Source organism: Hemicordylus capensis, chromosome 1 (genome assembly GCF_027244095.1).
Source record: "Hemicordylus capensis ecotype Gifberg chromosome 1, rHemCap1.1.pri, whole genome shotgun sequence".
Classification (NCBI taxonomy): Eukaryota; Metazoa; Chordata; class Lepidosauria; order Squamata; family Cordylidae; genus Hemicordylus; species Hemicordylus capensis.
The window spans coordinates 287,747,252-287,771,138 of NC_069657.1; the positions used below are offsets into that span (position 1 = coordinate 287,747,252).

Here is a 23,887-nt window from a genome sequence, read left to right on the forward strand (position 1 = left end):
GTTGCCGACCTTGCAAATCTGTATACATGAGGTATGAGTGGAAGTTATTGAGGCTTGGCTGCCCATGATAACCACTGGGATCCGCATATATCCTGGTGGTGCTAAACCTAGTGCCGCAGCCCGGCTATTAGCCGACGTTAAGGGCGCAAACACACCCTTAACTCAGTTCCTGGGATCATGTGTCAGTGCAAGCTGCTTGACACAGAGCTCTCTTGACACAGAGATGGGCACCTAGAGTGCCTGCCCCCTGGGGGAATCCCCCAGTGCACTGCACCTGGCATGAGGTGCACTGTGGGATTCTCGGAGGCTGGGACAATGAGTTCCGGCCTCAGAGTGATCCATGCTGCTCTGTGATGCACAGAGCAGCAGGGATTGTGTGAGAGCATGCTCCATGCTCCCACCAGGTAAATATTGCTTGTCTGAGGGAAGCCTTCTGCCCGCCCGCATGCCCAGTAGGCCGTGTGAATGGCCCCACTGTTCTGTTGTTCGCTAGCAAGAAGAATATCAGCAGACTATCTTTTTCTTTATTAGATGAGTGTGTGAAGGAAAATAATACTTTATTAGATGAGTGTGTGAAGGAAAATAAGCCTGCTCTCCTCGCAGATGAGTGCGGAGGGAGTCCTGGGCAGCCGGATCAGCTGCCCACATGATTGCCAGCTCCATGACGGAGCTGGCGGGGGCTGGGGAGCTCGAGGGCTGTGCGTCCCCCGGAAGCCCCAGTATGCCCTGCGCAAGCATGCAAAGCATACTGGGGAGACCCCCAGAGTTGGGAGGTGGCTTTTCGCCTCCCCTCCAGGGGTCTACTTGTGAGTGGGTGTGGCACGAAGCTGCGCTGTGGCTACTCACAATCCAGAAAACCAGGTTTGCGGAGCGCTCGTTCCACAAACCTGGTTTTGGGGCAGGGGTTCTTGAGCGGGTTACCTGCTCTAGAACCACCGGGCTCACAGCTGAGCCCAGTGGTTCTGATGATCTGCAAAAATCGGGCTAGGCTCTCCTAGCCCGGTTTTTGCAGATCGTGGGAATAGCTCCACTGTGTGGCAATATTGCATTGCAGTATGTGCAGTTCATGAGCAATGAAATGGGCAGTGCTCATACTCAATTTCTTCATATAGAAGTACTGGTTGTCAAAGGACAGTGTACTTATATGTTTGAGTTACATTCGAGAGTACAGCTATTTCTCACAGACCATCCATTAAAATTCAGAAGCTCTTTTGAATAGTAAGTAAAACTTTTATTTCAGTCGTAGACCAGCAGTACAACAAATAATAAAACAAATAAAAAGAATAAGATAATCTTGTAAAAACAGACTACATTAATGCACATTGGCATATTATATAGCAATATTTGGCCACAATATGGATAACATCTGGGTCAACTCTTTTGAATATCCATATTGACTTTTGTGATTGGCTTACCTCTGATATATTCACACACCTAAATGAGTTCAGTGCAGAGCTGTAGGGAGTTTAAAGTGACTATATTAGATGTGGTGGGGAGGAGTCAACATGGTGATGGAGTATCAGCTGGTTGAAGAACTCAGGAGGGTTGTTTTTTTAATTTATGGATAATCTAAGGAAAATGTTTAAGGTTTTATATTGGGTGGGTGAGACAAAATCAGTACAATGATCAAGAAACTTGTTTGCTAGCCTTGTAAAGAATAACTTGAGTGCAGTTTCAGCTTTGGAACATTTGATCTCTGCAAATGAACTAGTTCTTGACAAAAAAAATAAAGAAAGACACTGAAGAACATTTTGTTGCTCTCAAGAAACAGTTTGAAGATTTTTCTTTTTCCTGCTGTTGAAGTCCAACCAAACTTTTAACCTATTTGGGACTTCTAACCTATTTGGGATTAAAATCCACACCCTTCCCTCTGGTTTCTCTACTACAACACCAAGTGATTGTTGGAGCCTGCCATTGCTTGCCACCCTCAAGCCCAAATATAAAAGCTGGATGAAACTAAAGCTGACAAAATTGCACTGACTTCACAGAACTTTGCAAAAACAGATCATATTAGAAAGCCAAAATGGTTATTAAAATATGAGTTTTATGCTTTAAGTTACAGAACAAAAAGAAAACTCCTTAAGTGGTCTGCCGAGACTCCAAGCAATTTCAAGTGGTGTGCAACAACTACAACACAAGTTTGGGAACTCCAGTCTTTATTATTAAAATACTAGAATCAAGCTTTTGTCAGCCAGAACGCTTCTGGATAGTTAGAAAATACATGTTTCTCTCTCCACTTCTCATCAGGGATGGATTAATCTTTTTGCCACCCATAGGTGCATGCTGTGCAGAGGCCCGAAATTGCCCATTCTGTGTCATTTGCAAGTAAGCTGGGCTTGGGTGAGGACCTTTTTTGCCACCATCCTCCAGTGCCTGACCTCACCTCCTGTGATGGTTAGGGGGTGGGCAGAGCCTCTGCCACTACACAGTGGCATTTTCAAATGGGGGAAAAAAGAATTAGGTTTCACTTCAAGATGCCGCTCCCCAAGATTTGCCGCCTTAGGCAGCTGCTTATACTGCCTATGCGGTAATCCACCATTGCGTCTCATGTTTACCCAGGTATCCTGTGTCTTCCGACTTTTCACTCCCTAAATGAGTGAAATAATAAGTTACTGACAGGAATACTAATCATAGACAACACTGGACACTGCAAAGGCTCACTCGACCAATACAATGGGACACTCTACAATCTTCTCACTGCTACCAATATGAATACCCCTCAGATATCTAATCACCCTCAAAAATTTGCTCCCTTGTATTGGGTAGTGCTTTGCCATAGGCATGTTACTACAGAGAGATTTGATACTGCAGATGTAATGATGAAGTATTTTTTTAATTCCATTCATAATTAAAAATATATTTAAGCTGGGTTTTCAAGGTTATAGAATTCAGAAACAAACAAATAATCTTAAAGGAATAAAGGATTTTTCCAGTTAGGCTGGCCTAATCCCTACAAAAACCTTGGTCAGATTCTCTTTCTCCATGCAATAATACTTCCTCACTGAGGCACTTTGGAGACACAAACCTCAAAAATAAAAGAAACCCTTTCCCCCTTCACTGGCCTCTGATGGCTGTTGAGGCAGGTAACCATGGAATGTTGGGCCCTGAGAATTCTATAGCAGCTGCCCTGGGTCTTGCCTGTCTTCAGTCTGGCCCTCAACTCTGTTGCTTACCAGTTGACCACTTAACTGCCAGGTCCCCTGAAGCTGATGTACCTCGTTGCCAGCACTGCTATTCTGCAGGATCCCAGAAGCCTCTCTGCTTATGTCTGAGACCACAGCGCTGTGGTTCTCACTTTTTAAATGCTCAGGAGTCTCTCGGGATTGTGGGCTCCCCATTTGTTGGCATATTGGGGACCAGTCACTGAGGAGGGAGTGGGATGTATGCCCCCAGATTAAGCAGCGGACAAGTGAATTGAAAGTGGATTAGCCACCCTCACCCCTTTCCCTATATTTGGGAATGTCTAAGCAGACTCCGGAGTTAACTTTCAAGTTAGCCTCCTATCAAGGTCATTCGGTCCTAATACTGACCCCTTTACTTCCCCTCCTCTGCAGTTGCCTCAAACAAGCTAAAACACCTCCGAAGGAAAATCAGATAAGGTATCATGAATTCAACTCCCTTCCCATTACAAAAGAGCTGACTGGGCAAAAGGAACTCAGAGGTGTACTCATTAAAATTACTGATTGGTTTACTAGGTCCTTCTGACCTGAGAAATACGTGCTGGCACGTTCATTCACTCCATTTACATACAGGTTGCTCTTGACCCATTCAAATCATTGAGGCAATTCTCACAATCGGCAAAAAGTGGACTAAGGGAGCCTAGCCCGCTTTTTGCTGACTGTGTGCTGCAATGGGAGCTGCATGGCTCCCAGCAGCAAACCTCAGTAATTCCCTCTCCCCTTAGCTGAGGTTAACAGAGCGAGCACTCTGTTAACCTCGGTGTTTTGATCATGCATTGCTGTAGTATGGCTCCATGCTGAAGCAACACACGAGGAGATCCCCAACTAGAAGGCTGCAAGCAGCCACCCCCGCTTGGGGATCTCTCCAGGATGCCCCGTGCGCTTGCGTGGGGCATCCTGGTATTTCCGGGGGCCACATGGCCTCTGATCCCTGAAGTCCCTGCCGGCTGTGTGATGGAGCTGGCAGTCATGTGGGCGGCCGATCTGGCCGCCCAGGGCTGCCTGGGGATCGTCTGCAGAGATAGTGGGCTAAGCCCGCTCTTCCCGCAAACCCTCTTAAGGTGGGTCTCACTGATTGTGAGATTCACCTCATTGTGTTTTACTCAAGCACAGCAAACACAGACAATGAATCGTTTTGAGATTCACCAGAGTGTCCTTCCCAGGAAAGAAGAGTAGCTGGAAAGTTGCCTTGGGACACATTTTGGGCTATAACTTCCCCCGGTTTCTTCAACCAGTGTGCTTCATTTGGTTCCAACACTGTGGAGTCACCTGCAGTTTGGACGCTAGACTTGGGACCCACCAAAACACCTGGCCGTGTCTTGCTTTGTGTGCCATCCATGCTTCCAGCCTCCAGATCAGTCTTCCTCACTGGCCTGATCTATCCAGCCCATCTTGCTCCTACTAGAAGTTGGCTGCATGAAAACAGACACCTTTTGGATTTACCCTTGCCGCCTAACTCCTGAGCTGCTTTTGGTTCTTCATTGCCTGGCTCCCATGCCTGAGGAAAGAGCTCCTTTGGTTGCGCCTGAGCCACAAGGGTCCAATCGCCATTAAACGAAGGACAAGGTTGTATGATAATCACTGTGCCCCTCTGGGCTCTCCCTATCCCTGCTCTCTTCTTCTTAAATCCAAAAACCTGTTTCTCTCAAGCCACCTCTCTCTGGCCAACTTGGAAGTTGTTCTAACAAGGACACTAAGCTAAATGTCCTCTTTGCAGTCATCTGGTTCATTGTGTAATGTACAGTCATTTCTTGCTAACCACGGTTTTACCAACTGTGGTTTTGAGCACAGTGGTCCCTCGACTTACGAAGATAATCCGATCTGAACGCACGTTCGTAGGTCGGAATTTTCGTAAGTCGAAAAGCGCATCCACGGAGGTCCGGAACACTCGTAAGTCGAGGAAACCGCATCTAAAAATTCGTAGGTCGAGGAAGCCGCATCTAAACCGGCAACGACTTCCGGTATTTTTTGTCGTTCGTATGTCGAAATCTTCGGATGTCGAGTGCTTCGTAAGTCGAGGGACCACTGTATATGTGAATAGGAAATTGTGACAAGTCTTGCCAATTGTGACCCGAGTATTCACACTTGGCGAGGTTTTTTAGTGGGTTTTGGGGGGGGGGTGTTCAGTGATTTTGGGGGGTTCAGCGTTTGGATTTGCTCATTTCTCTTGGTGATGCTTGCTGACCTTGCTGTCCCTTGCCGATTTAAAATGCCTTTGAGTGATTTTTTTTGGGGGGGGGGGGTGTTCAAAAAATTTCCTGAGGTTTGATCTGCTCATTCTTCTTGGTGACTCTTGGTGATATTAAAGGATTTTTAGGGATTTTTAACATTTTGGGGGTATTCTTTCCCTTTATTTTAGATCTTTTTGTGGTTGTGGTTCATCTAACCCCATTCCCCATAGACTTTAATGCCTCGCCAACTACGAATTTGCGAACGGCAAGGTTTTGCAAGAACAGAACCCTAGCGGTTGGCAAGGGATGACTGTAGTTTTTGTGGTAATACTGCTTTAATCAATTTTCTTATTCCACTGTACCCCTGAACCACAAATGAAACATTTATTTATACAGTTATAAAACTGTATAAATAAAATTTATACAGATGAATTATGCACAGACACATAAGCTCCTTTATGAATAGCAAACCCAGCTAGAGAATGCTGCTTTTGTATCCACCTAAACAGCTGAGTAATTTTGCCTGAGGAAGAATTTTTTCCGTTCAAAACAGGTTGGGATTCATCTTGACACAGCTTATTAAAATTGCTTGCCCACCTATTGATTTTTGTCTGCTGTATACTTCCTGCATTGTTGGTCCTTTTTTCATCTGCTGCAGACCAAGATTGGTAGAGGGTTTGAGTTACAAAGAGGCAATAGTGGTGAGGTTTCACATTCACAAAGGCCCCATAGGGGTGAGATGAGATAATATTCAGAGTGCTGCGAAGGCAGAGCTTTTTGAATGGAGACAGAAACACAAACCTATGCTGAAAATGTATTTTTAGAAATCTATTTTTGCACTTCTCACTATGGTCACTGAATGATTTATGGCTATGTGTAAATAATTGATGAGCACAAGAAAGGGAACACCTTTTAAAAAGACTACAGAATCCTATACACACCTACCTGGCAGTAAGCCCTACTGAAATCAGTGGGACATACTTCCATGTAAACATGCTCAGGATGTGAAAATGGTACCAGATGTGGAAATAAGTATGGTTTGATTACACTGTTCCTCTAATATATGTAGCAAGCAAGAGCAGATATATTTATATTCATCCTGATACAAATATATCAGCATTTTATAAATATTATTTACAATTTTGCTAGTTATAAAGAAACAATTCTACATTCGTGACAATTTAATGCATGTTTAAAATATGCATGAAACACACAGAGAAAAAGCAGAGAAAGAGGATGTTTTTCTGTACTTGATAATCCACTTTTATAAGAGAATAAAAACTTTACAGGGTTCAGAGAGCTATTTTCTGAAGACTGAAAATAACTAAAAGGTAGATGAAAAGGTCTAGAAAGCAGAAATAGCTTCAAAACTCTCTCTCTCTCTCTCTCTCTCTCTCTCTCTCACACACACACACACACACACACACACACACACACACACACACTCATGTTCCTATTCTACTTTTTCCCATCAGGCCCCAAGGCAGCTCACAAAACTGATAAACACAATAATATCACACAGTTTAAACATAATAAAAAACAACAGTCAAAACAAGGCAGAGAAAATGAAGTCTCCTATAAAGGTAACAAATATATGTATTGTTATATCATTTACATTCATATACCAAAATTAATAAACTAAAAAGGACAACCCTAAAAACACCATTAAAGTACAACCAAAATAGAACAATTTAAAAGACCCATTAAAATAAAACTAAAAATCAAACACAGCCACAAAACCAGCTAAAAGGATGCCATAAGGCAGCTCCTCACTGACAAAAGGCCTGAATAAAAAGGGTAGTCACCCCTGAAAAACTGGAAATGAGAGAATCATGCAGATTTCATCTAATAGTGAGTTCCACAGTGCTTCACCAAGAAGCCCTTATCCCATATGCCTGACAAATTGAGCCCATACTCATGACTGGAGAATGGGCTCGGACAAGGCAAGAGGAGGAAGCCGCAAAAAGCTTTCCTTCCCCGAAGAAGATGATCCTGTCCATGTTTCTGGGTGGCCGGATGGGCCACCCAGATGATTGCCAGCTTCTGATGGTAGCAGGGGGGAAGCAGGGAGGCTTAGGGGCCGGGAGGCCCCTGGAACTTCCATAATGCACCACACAAATGTGCAGTGCATTATGGGGAGCCTTCTGGCGCCAGTCAGGAGGCTACATGTAAGTACTGCACAAAGTTGTGTGGCACCAACACACAAGCATTTAGCCCACTTTTTGGGGTGCTCTTACACCCAAGACCCAGGTTCCCTAAGCGGGCTTGCCACCAGGAGCCACACGGCTCTTGGCGGTACACATGCACATTGAAAACCGGGCTGGGCTTCCTTTGCCCAGTTTTCGTTGCACATGTGAATAGCTTAAGTAGCTTCAGCAGGTGTCAGCATGCAGAGAACAGCCCTCCCAGCTGATCAGCTCAAGTGGGGAGATTCATCAGGGAGCAGGTAATATTAAGATACCGGGTTGTTTAGGGCTTGAGAGGTTATAACCAGCACCTTGAATTGTACCCAGAAACAGGCTCAGTGCAATGTCTTCAATGCAGCTGTAACAGGCACACTGTGGGCAGCTCCAGAGATGTTTGGCATTCTTCATCATCTATAGTTTCTGAATACTTTTCAAGGGCAGTTCCACAATGAGTGCACTGCAATGATCCAAGTGCAGCATGACTAAGGAATGGATGACACGAGGCCAGATCAGTCATCTCAAGGAAGTTTTTCACACATGGCTTTTAGTTTGCATCTCCTCCAGAATGGAGGGTGTGCATTCACATATCAGCCAAATTTATCCTGAAGTCCCTTCAAGCTATCATGGAGCACTTCACACACAATTCAGGTTTTTCACTGCCCATTAGAGTGTACCCTGATTTATATCCAAGCTTAAAAAATCCACTTTTCGCATCGGTTTTTTGGTGCAAATTCGAACTCACAGTAAAACCTTGCAGAAAACCTGTGGTAAAGCCTGCTCTTTGGAAAAGCTCCAGGAAGTTGTATAGCTGGTGTACCAGCTGTAGCTGTGCTAAGGCACTCCTGGCCACTGTCATCAGCTAGAAGCAGTGTTGGATCCAGTAGGACTCTCATGCTGCAAACCTGCTCCTTCAGAGGGAGTACAACCTGATCCAGAATTGGTTGAAGCCTGTTACCCCAATCGGCCCTTCTCAGGGGCATAGCAAGGTTGGAGTGTCTCTTGCCCAGAGACAAGATTTTAAAATGGCCCGCCCTCACTGAAGCTCAGCTCATGAAGTAAAGAAATCTTAAATGAGGTTGAATAGTGGTAACAAAAAGTATCGTGTGTGTGTGTATACACACACACACACACACACACACACACACCCCTATGTGCCACAATAGAACATCATCCTAAATTATTTTTTAAAAAGTTTTGTAAATTGTGGAAGATGCAAGTCATTTAATGGTACTAGAGAAAGACATGCTGTTCTGGTAGCTCCACGTCTTAACACTCACATCAGTTTTGGAGGATGAATACAACTGAAGGAAGCCCGGGTGGGTGCGTGGCTGGGGGAGTCAGTCATGTGACTTGCCTTGGGGGGGGCAAGGCAGTGGGCCCCCAGACAACTGTCTCCCCTTGCCCTATTATAGTTACGCCCCTGGCCCTTCTACTAACCACCATCACCTCCATCTTGTCTGGATTATGTTTCAGCGTGTTAGCTCACATCCATCCCATTAGGGCCTTCAAATCCTGGCCCCAAACCTCCTCAGCCCTTCTGGGATCAGATGACGTGGTGATATGTTATTCTTCTGATGACACAATTCTATGGTCAATGGTATTGAAACCTGTGGAGATATCGTAATCAAAGTGATTCCCCTTAGTCATACAACAGGAATGGCTGGGACGGAGGGAACATTCTGAATTTCCTTTGGCAAGGAGTTAAACAGCCATTCCAATATGGATTATTTCTTTCCCTCTTTATCCTGTTGATAGAACACAGAATAAATACAAATTTTTTCTGCACATGCTCAGACGGAAAAGTTGACTTCTACCTAGACTGGAGACAAAACTGCTTGAGAACTCCACTCCACATTGTAAGCCCTCTATTATGTTCCTCTCCCAAGTGAGATACAGAAGGGGAGCATGACAGAGGGCATTCTCAGTAGAGGTGCCTAGACTGTGGAACATTCTCCCTAAGGAGGTATGCCTAGCTCCATCACTGTATATCTTTCAGTTGGCATTGAAAACTGTTTTCTTTAAGCATGCTTTTAGATATACCTCTCATCTAAATTGTTTTTAAATGTGCTACTGTTTTATTACCGTGTATGGTTTTTACTTTTTATTTCCATGCACTGTATTGTTGTCTTTTTTTTTTTGATGTTTTATTTCTAAATTAGTTGAAGGCTCATCAGAAAATAAGGGTGCAATGATGGGGAATGGTTGTTGGCTTTATGTGTCACCTTTCTCCCTCTCTGTTTATGTTCATCTCCTTTCCTTCCCTAAAGAAAAGAAAGATTGTGCTGTTGAATCATTGTCGACTCTGGCAACCACAGAGCCATGTAGTTTTCTTGGTAGAATACAGGAGTGGTTTCCTCCCATGCAGGAGTGCTTTTCTCCCACACAGTATGAGATGATGCCTTTGTTGTTGTCACTTAAGTGAGCATCTGCTTCCAGCACCTTCCTATATCGCTGCTGCCTGATATAGGTGACTACAAATATATATTTACTAGGCACAGTCTGAGAAGCACACCGGTGGGGATTTGAACTAACAGTCTCTTGCTCCCTAGACAAGTTGCTTCCCTGCTGCGCCACTCAATTTGTACCCAGAGAAGTATCCCTGCACTATTTCTCATTTCCGTAAACACAGTGAAGTGAATCATACTTGGAAAGGGAGGAAAGGGAGGAGTATTTCGCCGCCAGCCAGTGACAGTGGAAATTGGCAAGGCACCATGATTGTACCATATGCCCTGCTCCCAGTTACCACACATTCTTAAATTAAATATTACACAATCATCACAAACGTATTCTCTGAGGAAACCATTGTGCTAGCCATTATGCAAAACATGGCTGTGCAATAGCTGAGCTGGAGCAACTGCCTAAAAAAAAGTTGCTTGCTTATTAATGTCACCCAATCTTCAGGGCTTAGAATGTGTTATGTATAAAGCCTTGATACCAAACCATATATATGGGCAACATATGGTTTATTCTAAGAAACTTGTGTGACTTGAAGTAGGGCTGGCTTTGCAAATCTAAGTACTTAAATTTATGTTGTAAATGTTATGAACAGCAATATGTTATGCAGGACAGCTGGCTACTGGAATTAATATTTTTCTGTGCCATATTGAAAAGAGGAAAAATAAAATGCACAGATCTTCATTTTAAACTTTACAGTTCTTTGTGGCAAAATCAATATGCAAAGTTGGTCCAGTCACAGAGGTCGTCATGACTGGGTGGGTGGGTGGGGCAGCAGGTGGGCAGCGGGGAAGGCTGGAGAAGCCCACCCTCCATGTAGATTATCTCTGAGGACCATCTGGGTGTGTGGATCACGTGCCCAGATGGTCTGCCGCTGCCCTAGGGAGCATGGAGGCCAGGACACATCTGGTTGGCACACCATCAGGGAAACGTGGTTAAGGGAGCACTCACTCCCTTAACCTTGTGTACAAGGTGAGCTCCCTACGCGGGTTCACTGGTGGCAGCAGTGTGCCTCCCGGTGGTTCTTATGGGCAGCCAAGCCCAGGCTTGGCTTCTTTAGCCCGATCTTGGCTGCTCATGAGACCAGCCTCAATGTATGTTAAAAAAACAAACAAAAAGGCAGGGGAACATCTTGATAAAATAGCCACATTATGGATTGTGAGTAGCTGGGTTTAGTTTTTGCTTTTAAAAGTTCAGGTTTGGTGTTTTTTTTAAAGGAAATACAAGTGAAATTTGGTATAGATTCAGTGTAAATGACTTAAAAAACACATTTGGATGGTATCAGGGTAGATTGTACCCTGTTCTTCAACTCCATGTTCCAGATATGGCTCAACCTTAACAATATTAAGTGCCCTGTGATGCTTCATTCCCCAACCCACTGTAATATGTCTTTTTATAACAACAACAACAACAAATATAATTGCAGTTTATACTTAAATTGATTTTATTTATGTTATTTTAGTTATTTATTTCATTTATATACTGCCTATCCCAGAACAGCTCAGCGCAGTTTACACCAAATATACAAACCATTTAAAATGTAACATAAAACATAAAATAAAAGCAGTGAACTGGTGACACCTGAAGATGGACCTGTCCTGAAGATCTTAATGAGCATTTGGGATCTTGCATGGAAAGGCAATATTTCAGGTCACCTGGGCCTAAGTTGTTTTTTTGGAGGTATATTCTACCCTTATTGCATTGCATGGGAACTTGAAATACTATGCTTACAGGGCTAAGGGTTAAATATACCTCACAAAATGCTGATGTAATTTATTCTTCTATATTAGATTAGAACCTATTTTTCCAGTTGTGAGAAAGCTTATATTGTCTTAAAAATATAGCACTCGATTTTCTTTATGTGCACCAAAAAAGAAAAAAGAAAGAAATATGTTTTTGCAAGGAGGCTAAATACCCCAAGGATTAAGTCTCCCCTTTACAAACCTGAATTGCAGCAACATGTTTTTAGTACTTAGAAGAACCTTCTTTGTGAGCCATCAAAACTTATTATTTTCATCATAGCTATTTGCAGAGTTCATGCTGAAAAATACTTACTAATTCTGTTTGGGGGGTTACTTTGACACCTAATGTTTGCAAGCAACTGTCTTGCAATCATATTCTAATAGATGACCAGTTTTAATGGCACAGACTTAATGGCACCTTCCAATGACCCTTGTAACTTGCTTACATAAATATTACTGCTAGGCTGCCTGCCTAGGTGAGGCTTCATTTCAGTTATCAAGCCTTCAGGAGGCTACTAGGGGTGTGCAATTCGGATTTTCGGGTGATTCGGCTCGGACCCGAGCCGAATCACCCCTGTTCTGTTTTGTGCCCGAATCTGGGTCACCCGAATCACCCTTGATTCGGTTCGAATTCGGATTTAATCCGAATCCGAATCGATTTGGGGGGGTAAAAAGGGGCCCAGGGGCAAAATTTTGGGGTGCGGTGGTAGTGCCCAATGGGTAGAGTCTACCACCCCAATTTCAGGGGGTTTGGGCAAAGTCCTGATTTTTTGTGAATTTTTAAAGTTTTAGTGAATTTGGGGCAGTTCGGGGGCATAGCATGGGATTTGGGCAAAAGGAGTGGGGTGGGGTGGTAGTGCCTAATGGGTGCAGGCTACCACCCCAATTTCAGGGGGATTGGGCAAAGGGCTGATTTTTGGTAAATTTCTGAAATTTTCATGTCTTTGGGGCAGATTGGGGCATATTCGGGCAGAAAGTGGGGGCTGGGGCAGAATAGTGGGGTGGGGTGGTAGTGCCTAATGGGTGCAGGCTACCACCCCAATTTCAGGGGGTTTGGAAAAAGGGCTGTTTTTTGAGAATTTTTGAAGTTTTGGTGACTTTGGAGAAGTTTGGGGGCAGAAAGTGGATCTGCCCCAAAAGAGTGGGGTGGGGTGGTAGTGCCTAATGGGTGGAGGCTACCACACCAATTTCAGGGGGATTGGGCAGAGGGCTGATTTTTTGAGAATTTTTGAAGTTTGGGTGTCTTTGGGGCAGATTGGGGGCAGAAAGTGGATCTGCCCCAAAGGAGTGGGGTGGGCTGGTAGATAGTGCCTAATGGCTGGAGGCTACCACCCGTCCCCAATTTAAGAGTGATAGGGCAGAGGGGGTATTTCGGTGAATTTATTTTTATGAGGTTTGTCTTCATAAGGTGAAGTGTGCTAAAATGATTACTTCCTCATATTATTCATAGTAAAGGAAAGTGTGAAAAAGTGAAAGTGGGGTCATGAGAGTTGTTTAATTGGAAAAAATCTCATTTGCTATGATAGAATGAGAATTCACACCTCAGAAGTTTTTTCTGAGGTGTGAATTCTCATTGTATCATAGCAAATGAGATTTTTTTTCAATTAGACAACTCTCATGACCCCACTTTCACTTTTTCACACTTTCCTTTACTATGAATAATATGAGGAAGTAATCAATTTAGCACACTTCACCTTATGAAGACAAACCTCATAAAAATAAATTCACCAAAATTCACCCCCTGCCCAATCACTCTTAAATTGGGGATGGGTGGTAGCCTCCAGCCATTAGGCACTATCTACCAGCCCACCCCACTCCTTTGGGGCAGATCCACTTTCTGCCCCCAATCTGCCCCAAAGACACCCAAACTTCAAAAATTCTCAAAAAATCAGCCCTCTGCCCAATCCCCCTGAAATTGGTGTGGTAGCCTCCACCCATTAGGCACTACCACCCCACCCCACTCTTTTGGGGCAGATCCACTTTCTGCCCCCAAACTGCCCCAAAGTCACCAAAACTTCAAAAATTCTCAAAAAATCAGCCCTTTGTCCAAACCCCCTGAAATTAGGGTGGTAGCCTGCACCCATTAGGCACTACCACCCCACCACACTATTCTGCCCCAGGCCCCACTTTCTGCCCCAATATGCCCCAATCTGCCCCAAAGACATGAAAATTTCAGAAATTTACCAAAAATCAGCCCTTAGCCCAATCCCCCTGAAATTGGGGTGGTAGCCTGCACCCATTAGGCACTACCACCCCACCCCACTCCTTTTGCCCAGATCCCATGCTATGCCCCCGAACTGCCCCAAAGTCACTAAAACTTTAAAAAATCACCAAAAATCAACCATGAACCGAATCACCCGAATTTTTTGTGCCCGAAATTCGGGTGATTCGGCTCGTGCCCGAAAAAATTCGGGGGACATCGAGGGTGATTCGGTTCGGCCCCGAATCACCCGAAATTGTTCGTTTCGGGCACAGATCATTCTGTGCCCGAAATTTTTTGCACATCCCTATACTGAGGCCACTTAAGCTAGGGAAATAGAAACTACCTAGTTAGACTACATTGCAAATGACACATTGAAGCTTTTTTTCAAAGAAACAAAAAGAAAACTTGGTTCTCCGGTTAAGTTGCAGATATAAATACAGGAGGATTGGCTGCTTCTCATATATTCCTGCTGCTATCGCTACTGCTCTTGTATTTTTGTTTGGCTTCTGAGAAGCAAAATAATCATGGCAGCACAGCTTGCTAGAGAAGACCTTGCCAAGATATTCTTGGAGGATATCTCTGAATCACATTTCAGGAGGTTCAGTTACCTGACTGCAACAGAAGAAAAGGAGCAATGTCACGTATATACATGTAAAGGTAACCGGAAATTACAGCAGCGTGGTACTTCTTGTCAATTGTTTGTATGCCCATGCCATGCAGTGTTCATGATGATTGTTTTATGTTAACTTTGTTACAGTGAATGTTTACATTTTTTGATGTTGTTCATGTTATGTTTTTGTATATTTAAAAAATTATGGGGTACATTATGACCCCTAAACCATTTTATACTAGTAGTGAAACTAACATTACGAAAGACTATTGACCCCAATGTTCTACTCCTTCTTTTAGAAAGTTAAACAGTAAATTAAGTTTTGTGTGTTTTTTTTTAAACAATGCATTTGGTGTCATGGTTAATGCAACTATCCTGGTTTTAATTTTTTTTTTGTAACTTGGGATATTTTATCACAAAATCAATTTAATAATTGGTGACCATCCAAGGGCTCAAAAAGGGTGGGGGGAGGCTCCTCCGATGGAGAAGGAATGGGATCAGACAATGGATGGGAGAGAGACACTGTGGGATTTTCATTCAGACCAAGTCATGGAAAACTTGTACTTATTTAAAGAGGTAGAAGGTTTTTGTGTGTGGCAAAGCTGAGTCACAAAACAGAACACAATATGGAAAATGAAACCTCTTTGAACAAACCTCAGAAACAGATTGTGCAGAAATGAAAGGAAAAGGAAAAGATACAATCCAGAACCGTGCAAGCTAATGTGGATGCCCACTAAAACAGAGTGAATAATGGTGACATCAGGAAAACTTCCTTTATTTATCTTGATTTTCTACCCACTGCCTTGGAATGTGAGTACGTAGATTCCAGGTACTGTTAATCTAAGTAGGCTGAAGCCATTGCCTGACATCCTCACTAACTGTGTACCTGTGTGACAGGAAGAAGCATCCCTGCTATGGAGAGCTTTTGGACCTTGGCAGAGCTTATCATGCACAGAAGGGGGAATTGTACAATCCTCCAGGACATGTTTTCAGATTGTGTGGGGAACTTCCTGGCAAAGGAGACATCTGCAACTACCCCCACTCTCATGACAAGCACTGTGGATCCCCTGAAGCTCTCCAGTTCAGGGACGCATAGTTAATTAGGATGTTGGCCATTGTCTGTCTGCAAAGTCAATGCAAATCTCTTACACAATTATGTACATGAGATGAATGAAGTATCAGATTAAAGCCCATATGATATAGATTGAATGAATGAATGAATGAATTTGCAGGAAAATAGTGCTTTTATTCTCTGTATCCTTGTCAAGAAAAGAAAAACAATTGCGCAGTAAACAAAGGAGGATGTTTGAAAACCTCCGTAGTTATTGATTCTTGTCTCTTCCGCTCCTTCCTGAAATCAGTGTTTGTTTTTAGATAACATATTACACTGATCTTTGACAGGTGGGTGAAAAAAAAACCTTTGAATAATAGCAAAACAACAACAACCACCAGGGAAAAATATCCAGAAAAGTAACATACACTTTGTAGTGTCAAGTCACTGATGTTAGTTGATAATGCTCTCAGCCAGTCAGCACTCTCCTGGGCTGTAAAATACTGAAGTATCCCAGTGCTAACTCCATCAAGTGCCAGTACTTCAAATGCATTAGATCTGGAACAAGAAGAAGTATACATAATGAAGGAAGCTATATCAGCAAATATTAGTCCTCACTTGTTACCTGAGAATCCACAAATTGGCATGTCTTAAATACCAAAACAGAGAAAAAACAGAGCTACAGAATAGGGCAACAAAAGTACAGTACAGGGATGTGCACAAATCAATTTTTAAAATTTGATTTGTTCCCGAAACAAATCACCCCGATTTGTTTTGTGTCCAAATCTACCTCCCACCACCACGCTAGATTCGATTTGTATTTGCTTTGATTCAATTTTGATTTGGATCAATTCAGACCACTTAACAAGGTCCTAGGGGCACCAAATTTGGAAGGTAGGTAGGTCCCCATGGGTGCCACCTAACACCCAGATCTTAAGGTGGTGGGTCACTTGGTTGATTTTTAATGAATTATTTTAGTTTTTATTGATTTTGAACATTTCCGCCATAGGAAATAATGGGGATTCAATGTTGCCATATCCTAACCCTAACACAGATCTCCTGCTTTCATTTTTTAAAAAAAGCTAAGCTCTAGTCCTTGTAGAAGTAAAGTTATGGAGCAAAATCTGTGGTCATTTTTCAAGGGTTCAGATTCTTTGGTGTATAATAACTTTTCCTCATAATAAATCCCTATAAGGATTCATTGCACACTTTCATTTCTTCTCTTCACTTTGACTGCCGCTGGACAGTGCCAACTGTCAATTGCCATGTGCCAACTACACCCCACCCACCCCTACTTGCAAGCCAGTGGGTTACTCATTTTAATTTTTAGGAATATTGAAATGTTTAGATTCTTTGGTGTCTAATAACCGCTCTGGGCTCCTTGGAGGAAGAGTGGGATATAAATGTAAAAATAACAACAACAACAACAACAACAACAACAACAACAACAACAACAACAACATTTCCTCACAATTAATCCCTATGAAGATTCATTATACACCTTTGTTTCTTCTGTTCATTTTGACTACCACTGGACAGTGCCAACTGTCAGCGGCCATGTGTCAACTACAACCCCCCCCCCACATACACACACATACTGGGGTACTAAATTTGTGTTTAAAATATTTTTGAAGTGTTTAGATTCTTTTGTGTCTTCATTACACACCTTCATTTTTTCTTTTCATTTTCACCCCACTGCTTTGCAGGTGGGGGTGGGGAATTAATGGCATCCCATGTTCCAACTACCCCCTCAACCCACAAGCCGCTGGGTACTCAGTTTATATTTTAGGAATTTTTGAGGTGTTTAGACTCTTTGGTGTGTAATGAATCCTCATAGGGATTCATTATGATGAAAGGTTATTAGATACCAAAGAGCCTAAACACTTGGAAAAAAATCCTAGAACATAAACTGAGTAGTACCCCACTGCCTTGAGGGTGGGAGGGGGGGTGTAGTTGGCACATGGCAGTTGACAGTTGGCACTGTCATGGGAGGGGAGCTGGTCTTGTGGTAGCAAGCATGACTTGTCCCCTTAGCTAAGCAGGGTCCACCCTGGCTGCATATGAATGGGAGACTTGATGTGGGAGCACTGTAAGATATTCCCCTCAGGGGATGGAGCCACTCTGGGAAGAGCATCAGAAGGTTCCAAGTTCCAGGTTCCCTCCCTGGCATATCCAAGATAGGGCTAAGAGAGATTCCTGCCTGAAACCTTGGAGAAGCCGCTGTCAGTCTGTGAAGACAATAATGAGCTAGATAGACCAATGGTCTGACTCAGTATATGGCAGCTTCCTATGTTCCTATGTTCCACTGTCCAAAAGACAGTAAAAATGAATAGAAAAAATGAAGGTGTGTAATGAATCCTCGTAGGGATTCACTGAGGGAATGTTATACACCAAAGGATCTGAACACTTGAAAAATAGTGACCATACATTTTGCTCCATAACTCCACTTCTACAAGGGCTAGAGCTTAGCTTTTTTTAAAAAAGGAAAGCTGGGAATCTGGGGATATTAATAGAAGGGATCCACATCGTGAATCAATGTAAGTCAAATCAGGCGCGATAGGTTTTATATCTGAATCTAACCAATGGACCACAGGGGTGATTCCCCCCCCCCCACTCCAAATCACCCAAATCAGTTTCGGGTACAAATTTGTTTTGTACCCGAATCAATTTGCACATCCCTACTACAATATTCAGTTTCTCCTTAATGATTAGAAGTTTTTTCCGAATTTACAAGTTTTATACAGACACATACTTAGGGCCAGATCATACCAATTTTGCTTATACATAGAGAACAGGTGGTAGATCCTATGTACTGATTTAGTATGGTTGTTGGGTGCATAAAGCTTGTTGCTACAGAGTTTCTGCTTCAAATCTCAGCTCAGCTATGAACTAATTTAGTGGCAGTAAATAAGCTGCTGTGTTTCAGCCTCAATTCTCTCCTCTGTAATATGGGTATAAAAATTCTAGACTACTTTATAAAGTTAATGAAAGGGAAAATGAGGTAAGGTGAGAAAAGGCATTTAGGTAAGTTCTAAATAAGGGATAAGGATTATGACTGAGTGGATCTGGGCCAAATTTCTGCTTGTAAGCTCTGTGCCATGCTGTCAGAACAAGATTTCATCACTGCAATACATACCAGGTTGATCTTGTCTGCAAAAAAAAAAAAAAAAAAAAAGCTCATGGAAGTAATAGAGTGGTAAATGAAGGCTGTGCTGCACGCTGCGTAGTGCATTGTTGGCACTAAGCAAAGCAGTACTAGCAAAATAAGAGGCAAGCAGTGAAGAAATCAAATGACTGCAATGAGACCAGCACAAGGCAGCTCTAATGCCCATGGCTTGCATTCCTGCTGAAATGTTCATGTCAAACCACCTGAGATACAAACAACACTCAGGGGAAACAGAGAGGTATGCTACTATCTGAGAGGTCTTAAAACTATTGTGCAAGGTTGAACATTAATGCTGCAATCTTTTTGCACACTTGCATGGAAGTAAAACCAGTTAAACACTGAGGCACTCATGGTCAAGTAAACTTGCACTGGTGGACTGTGTGTATCACTCTTTTCACTCAGCTGTGCCTCCTTCATTTGGATAATGATATCATTGTCATAGAAAACAAAGCACATTGTTTTCCCCTTAATTTTACATTTCAGTGCTAGCAATTCCATTTAAGTTATGTGGGCTGGGTGTCTAGTAAAGCCAGTAATATGATCTCTTGTAAGAAAACCAATGCATATCGGATGGTTTGGACAATGTATTTGAACCAGCCCTGCCACACACATTTTAGGGATGTGTACATTCATCTCCCACTCCCCTAGCCTGTTTCTGTTTTCATAATCGCATGGGTGAGGCTTGCTTGGATGTATCACCCAAACTGATCCTTTTTCATCTGCCAGTCAAGGACTATACTTAGAGCTCATGTGAGAAGGCCTAGCTAAGGATTCGAGTCAACATTGTACACTCATGCATCATAGTGACAGAGAGAGACAGTTCTTAGCAAATATGCTTGGGTGGAAATGTCTGATCAATGCTTTCCCGCTATTCTTTAAAGCGGTTAGCAAGCTGTCTGTCTTCTGAACACTATCCATATTTACATGCTTGGTGTAGCCTCTTTGTTATCCTTAGCCTCAAGTATCCTAGGATTTGGCACTCAAGGACAGACTGACTGCCCCTACATTCCTTTCTAGGAGTGTAACCAGCAGGAGATGGGGCTGGGAGGACATCTAGATCCCCCCATGTCTGACCTGTACGACTATTGAGTCAATGGTCACTCTGAAATATAGTTGGATGGTGCTTCCTCATCTCTTACCAGAATTCTATTCTATTAATCCCTTACTCAGCTAGTGTAGGCCTACGTTGTCAGGGCAAGTAGTTCAGTTGCATTTAAGTTGCCTTATCAATACATTAGTGGTCAGTTTGTCTCTTCTGTCTTCCTGCCAAAGTGGAATAGATGCCAATATCTCTTTAATTACAAAAAATTTGGAACTGCATTTCTCTGATTATGGAAAACCAGTGTAGGAAATGACAAAATAGCTGCAGACTTATATATTTCCAGGAGGAACTGAAAGATGTTACTCTGACTGAGAGGCATTAATGGTAACTGTGAAGAACTAGCTAGATAAAAATCATTTACATGCTTATCATATGTTTATAATAAGTTTATTGTTATAGTCTAGGGGCAGTGGCCACTGTTGACAAGGAGAGTTCCATGGATCTCAGAACCTGAGAAGCTGAGTCAGTTGGAAGTTAAGTGCCAAGGAAGAAGCTGGCATAAAAGGACTCAGACTAAAAAATGGTAAACTAATGGACTTTAGTGTTTTGAACTGTGAGTTTCTTGGAAAGGATCATCTTTGTTTGTTTTTTAGTTCTTTCTTTATGAAACAATAAATCCTCTTTATTTTTAAATATTTGGACTTCCTCTATTGGAGTAACACACCATGCCTAAAGCAGGTTATGTATTTGGGATTTCTGCTGTGCAGTGTAGCCCAACAGGGCAGCTGCAGAATGTCAAAATAGCTTCTGGGCTATTTTGCATGGTGCTACTTCCATTGAAAACAATGAAAAAAATATTAGCCTATTTGATAGTTGAAATTTTTATTTTTAAATTGGATTTTTAAAGAGTTATTTAAATTGCTTTATATTGTATTTGGTATTCTCCCCCCCACCCCCATCCCCTTTTTGGTCTGTTATGATTTAATGTGTTTGTTTTTATTTCATGTTTTAATGTTGCATTGTGAGCCACCCAGAGAACAATTTGTTATGGGGTGTCTAACGTATACAATTGTTGATTAATTATTAATTATTTATAATTTATTAAGCCTTTGAAGCTCCTATTATATCAAGAAATCAAGTGAAGGTTTACATCATAGCACATAGCAAATAGCCTGACTGACTCTTCCCAGAGCAATATTCTTAATAATTTTAGCAATCTAAGAACAATATGGAAGGGATACCTATAATTCCTGCTTAAAAATTGCTAATGCATTTTAGCATTGATAAATGCTATTTGCAATGCACCTGACACTAGTTTTTTCAATCTAATTGCTAATCTGTTCACCTTCTGTGGAGAGGAATATACAAAGCATAATTATGGCATGAATGAAGCACAAAATTTGTTGATTCTTTAGTGGGCAGCACTGCTGGGCTGCTCTAGAAATGTCTGTGCTGGTAGAGTGCTCTTATCCCTTACTTACCCCTATTGAGTTCCTGTGTCATTTGTCATTGTTAACTTACTCTGAACACCTGTTTCCAACACTGTAAGTAGGGATGTGCACGGAACCGCAGAGCTGCAGTCCGGCACTGTGGGGTGGGTTCCTTTAAGGGCGGGGGAGCGTTTACTTACACCTCCCGCTGCTTTCCCTCCTCCAGCGCGCGTATTCTTTGTAGTAATTGGGGCGGCAGGATACCTCCCTGCTGCCCCTTCTCCCTCTTGAGTGCAAAAGGCTTGCTGGAGCCTTTTGTGCATGCGCACGTCGCGCGCGAGCTTCACGTCTCTCCGATGTGCGCGCGCGCATTAAAGGAACATTAAAGGAATGCGCATTAAAGGCGCGCACATTAAAGGAACCCGAACCGAACCGGCCAAGTCCGAACCGGTCCGGACAGCCTGGAGGCCTTTAGAATGGCCTCCGGACCGGTCCGGACCCATCCCTAAATGTAAGAACAGAATGAAGGCAAGATTATTGTAACAACCTTCCTACTGTATCCTTAAAATCAGGTATTGAGACTGCATCTGAATATGGTAGTTCTGTTTAGCTAGCTTGACTAATAGTTCTTGGTATTCCATGATTTTTTCTATTTTGCCTGATGCACCTTTACAAACTGTAGAGATTGTGGATGGACTGCGGATCTGTTGAATTTTTGCCTGAAACTTTATTATAGCAGGGGGCATTTGGGGGAAGCACTCTGTTTTACAGAGATGCATCAGATAAAATGCATGATTTCCACCTCTAGCACATAATAATGGAAGTAGGACCTGTTGATTTCTGTGTGGGCTGAGGAGACCAAAGCAAACTGTGATTGCATGCAGATGTAATTGTTAAAGTCAGCATAACATACAGAACTATAGAAAGTAATTACTGCTTTCTTGGCACGTTACAATGACCACTTTAACTTACAGGGTTTTTAGAGCATGAATAAAACATGGAAGCACCTTATCCTAATTTAAACCAAATTTTTTAAAAAATATTTGTAGCTAATATAATTGGTGATTAATTGGTAACGGAGATGTCAACAATGCCACATTATCATTGGAAATTATATACCGTATTTTATGGACTATAAGACTCACTTTTTTCCTCGAAAAATATCCGCCAAAATTCAGGTGCGTCTTATATGTTTTAACAGTTTAATATGTTAAAACTCTGAAAAACTGGATTAAAATTAAGGTGCATCTTATAGTCCATAGCGTCTTATAGTCCGTAAAATACGGTATCCTTTTGAATAGTCACAATGATTATAAATATAATCACATTTTTTTCTTCTTTTAGTTTTCACTGTACAATAGGAAGGCATGGGAGAAGGAAAAAGATTTAATCCACCCCAATGCCATTTATTCTATTCCTTGTTGGCACATTGCATTTATCTTAATGACAGCTTTACAGTCAGCTTGATAGATCAGTGCTTTCAATATGAAGATATAACACCTGTCTCTAGGTATTCATTGACCCATAAAATGACTAGCAAAATCCAGATTTAGTTCAAAGTTACCAGACTGCCCAGTCATTTTACTGACAGTTCAGATAATTTTTTTTTTTTTGCCCCAAAGGTACTCTGTAGTGTGAACTATAGTAATGTGCTTCACTGAATCAGTAACCTCCTTGCTCTTTATAGTTAAATTATGAATGGCCAATTACTTCCTGGAGGCTTTCATCTATCTATGCTATCTGTATGCCCATTTATACTGATAGTGACAATACAGATTGTATCACACCTATTCATGTACCATGCTTATTTATTTTTTAGATAATGAAAAATAAACTGCAGATCTTGTAATGCTTCTTAATTTCTAGCAACCCTTCTACACCACAGGCTGTGCACGCAACACATTTGCACAAGTGCTTCATTAGTATGGATGTCAGCCACCAGCAGCTTTGCCTTGCAATTTTTTTCTCATTTTCAAATAAGAAAATTCCCTCTCCCACTCCATCATTCTCACCTCTTAACCTTGTTTCTGCTTGTAGGATATTAATGCATTCAAAAAAAAAAGTTTAGTCTGCATTCCTATATACATTTACCTGGAGAAAGCCAAAATATACACAATAAGATCTAAGTAGAGAAGCACAGGGTCACACTGTTGAACTTAATGGGGATGAGTATCTGCCTTTTTAATTTTATTTATTATGTATTTATTTGATTTATATACCACCCCTCAAAAAATGGCTCAGGGTGGTTTACAACAAATAGAAACAGTTAAAATCAATTAACAGTTAAAATCAAAACTAAATCAATTAAACAATTAAAATCATTGAAACATTAAGAACTTAAACATTAATATCATTTAAAACCACCATTAAAAATGTAAACCATCAATCTAATTAAAAGCCTGGGTGAATAAATGTGTCTTCAGTGCCTTTTAAAAAGTTGCCAGAGATGAGGAGGCTCTTATTTCAACACGGAACACATTCCAAAGTCCAGGGGCAGCAACGGAGAAGGTCCGTTTCTGAGTAGCCGCCAAACGAGTTGGCGGCAACTGCAGGTGAACCTCTCTAAATGGTTTAATGAAAAACATATATTGAAGACCTCTACTTCTCAAAGCACATAAACTTTGAAATTTCTTCAACAGATTCAATTAACCAA

General features: G+C 42.0%; 1 protein-coding gene across 8 annotated transcripts in view; it reads right to left on the minus strand.

Annotated features, from left to right (window-relative positions):
- Positions 1 to 23,887, minus strand: part of SNTG2 (syntrophin gamma 2) — a 489,442-nt gene that overhangs the window by 129,200 nt on the left and 336,355 nt on the right. For all 8 annotated transcript variants that reach the window (XM_053286035.1, XM_053286038.1, XM_053286042.1 and 5 more), the window contains one exon: positions 16,025 to 16,154. In XM_053286035.1, coding sequence (XP_053142010.1) covers positions 16,025 to 16,154 — 130 coding nt within the window. The remainder of the gene's footprint in view (positions 1 to 16,024; positions 16,155 to 23,887) is intronic.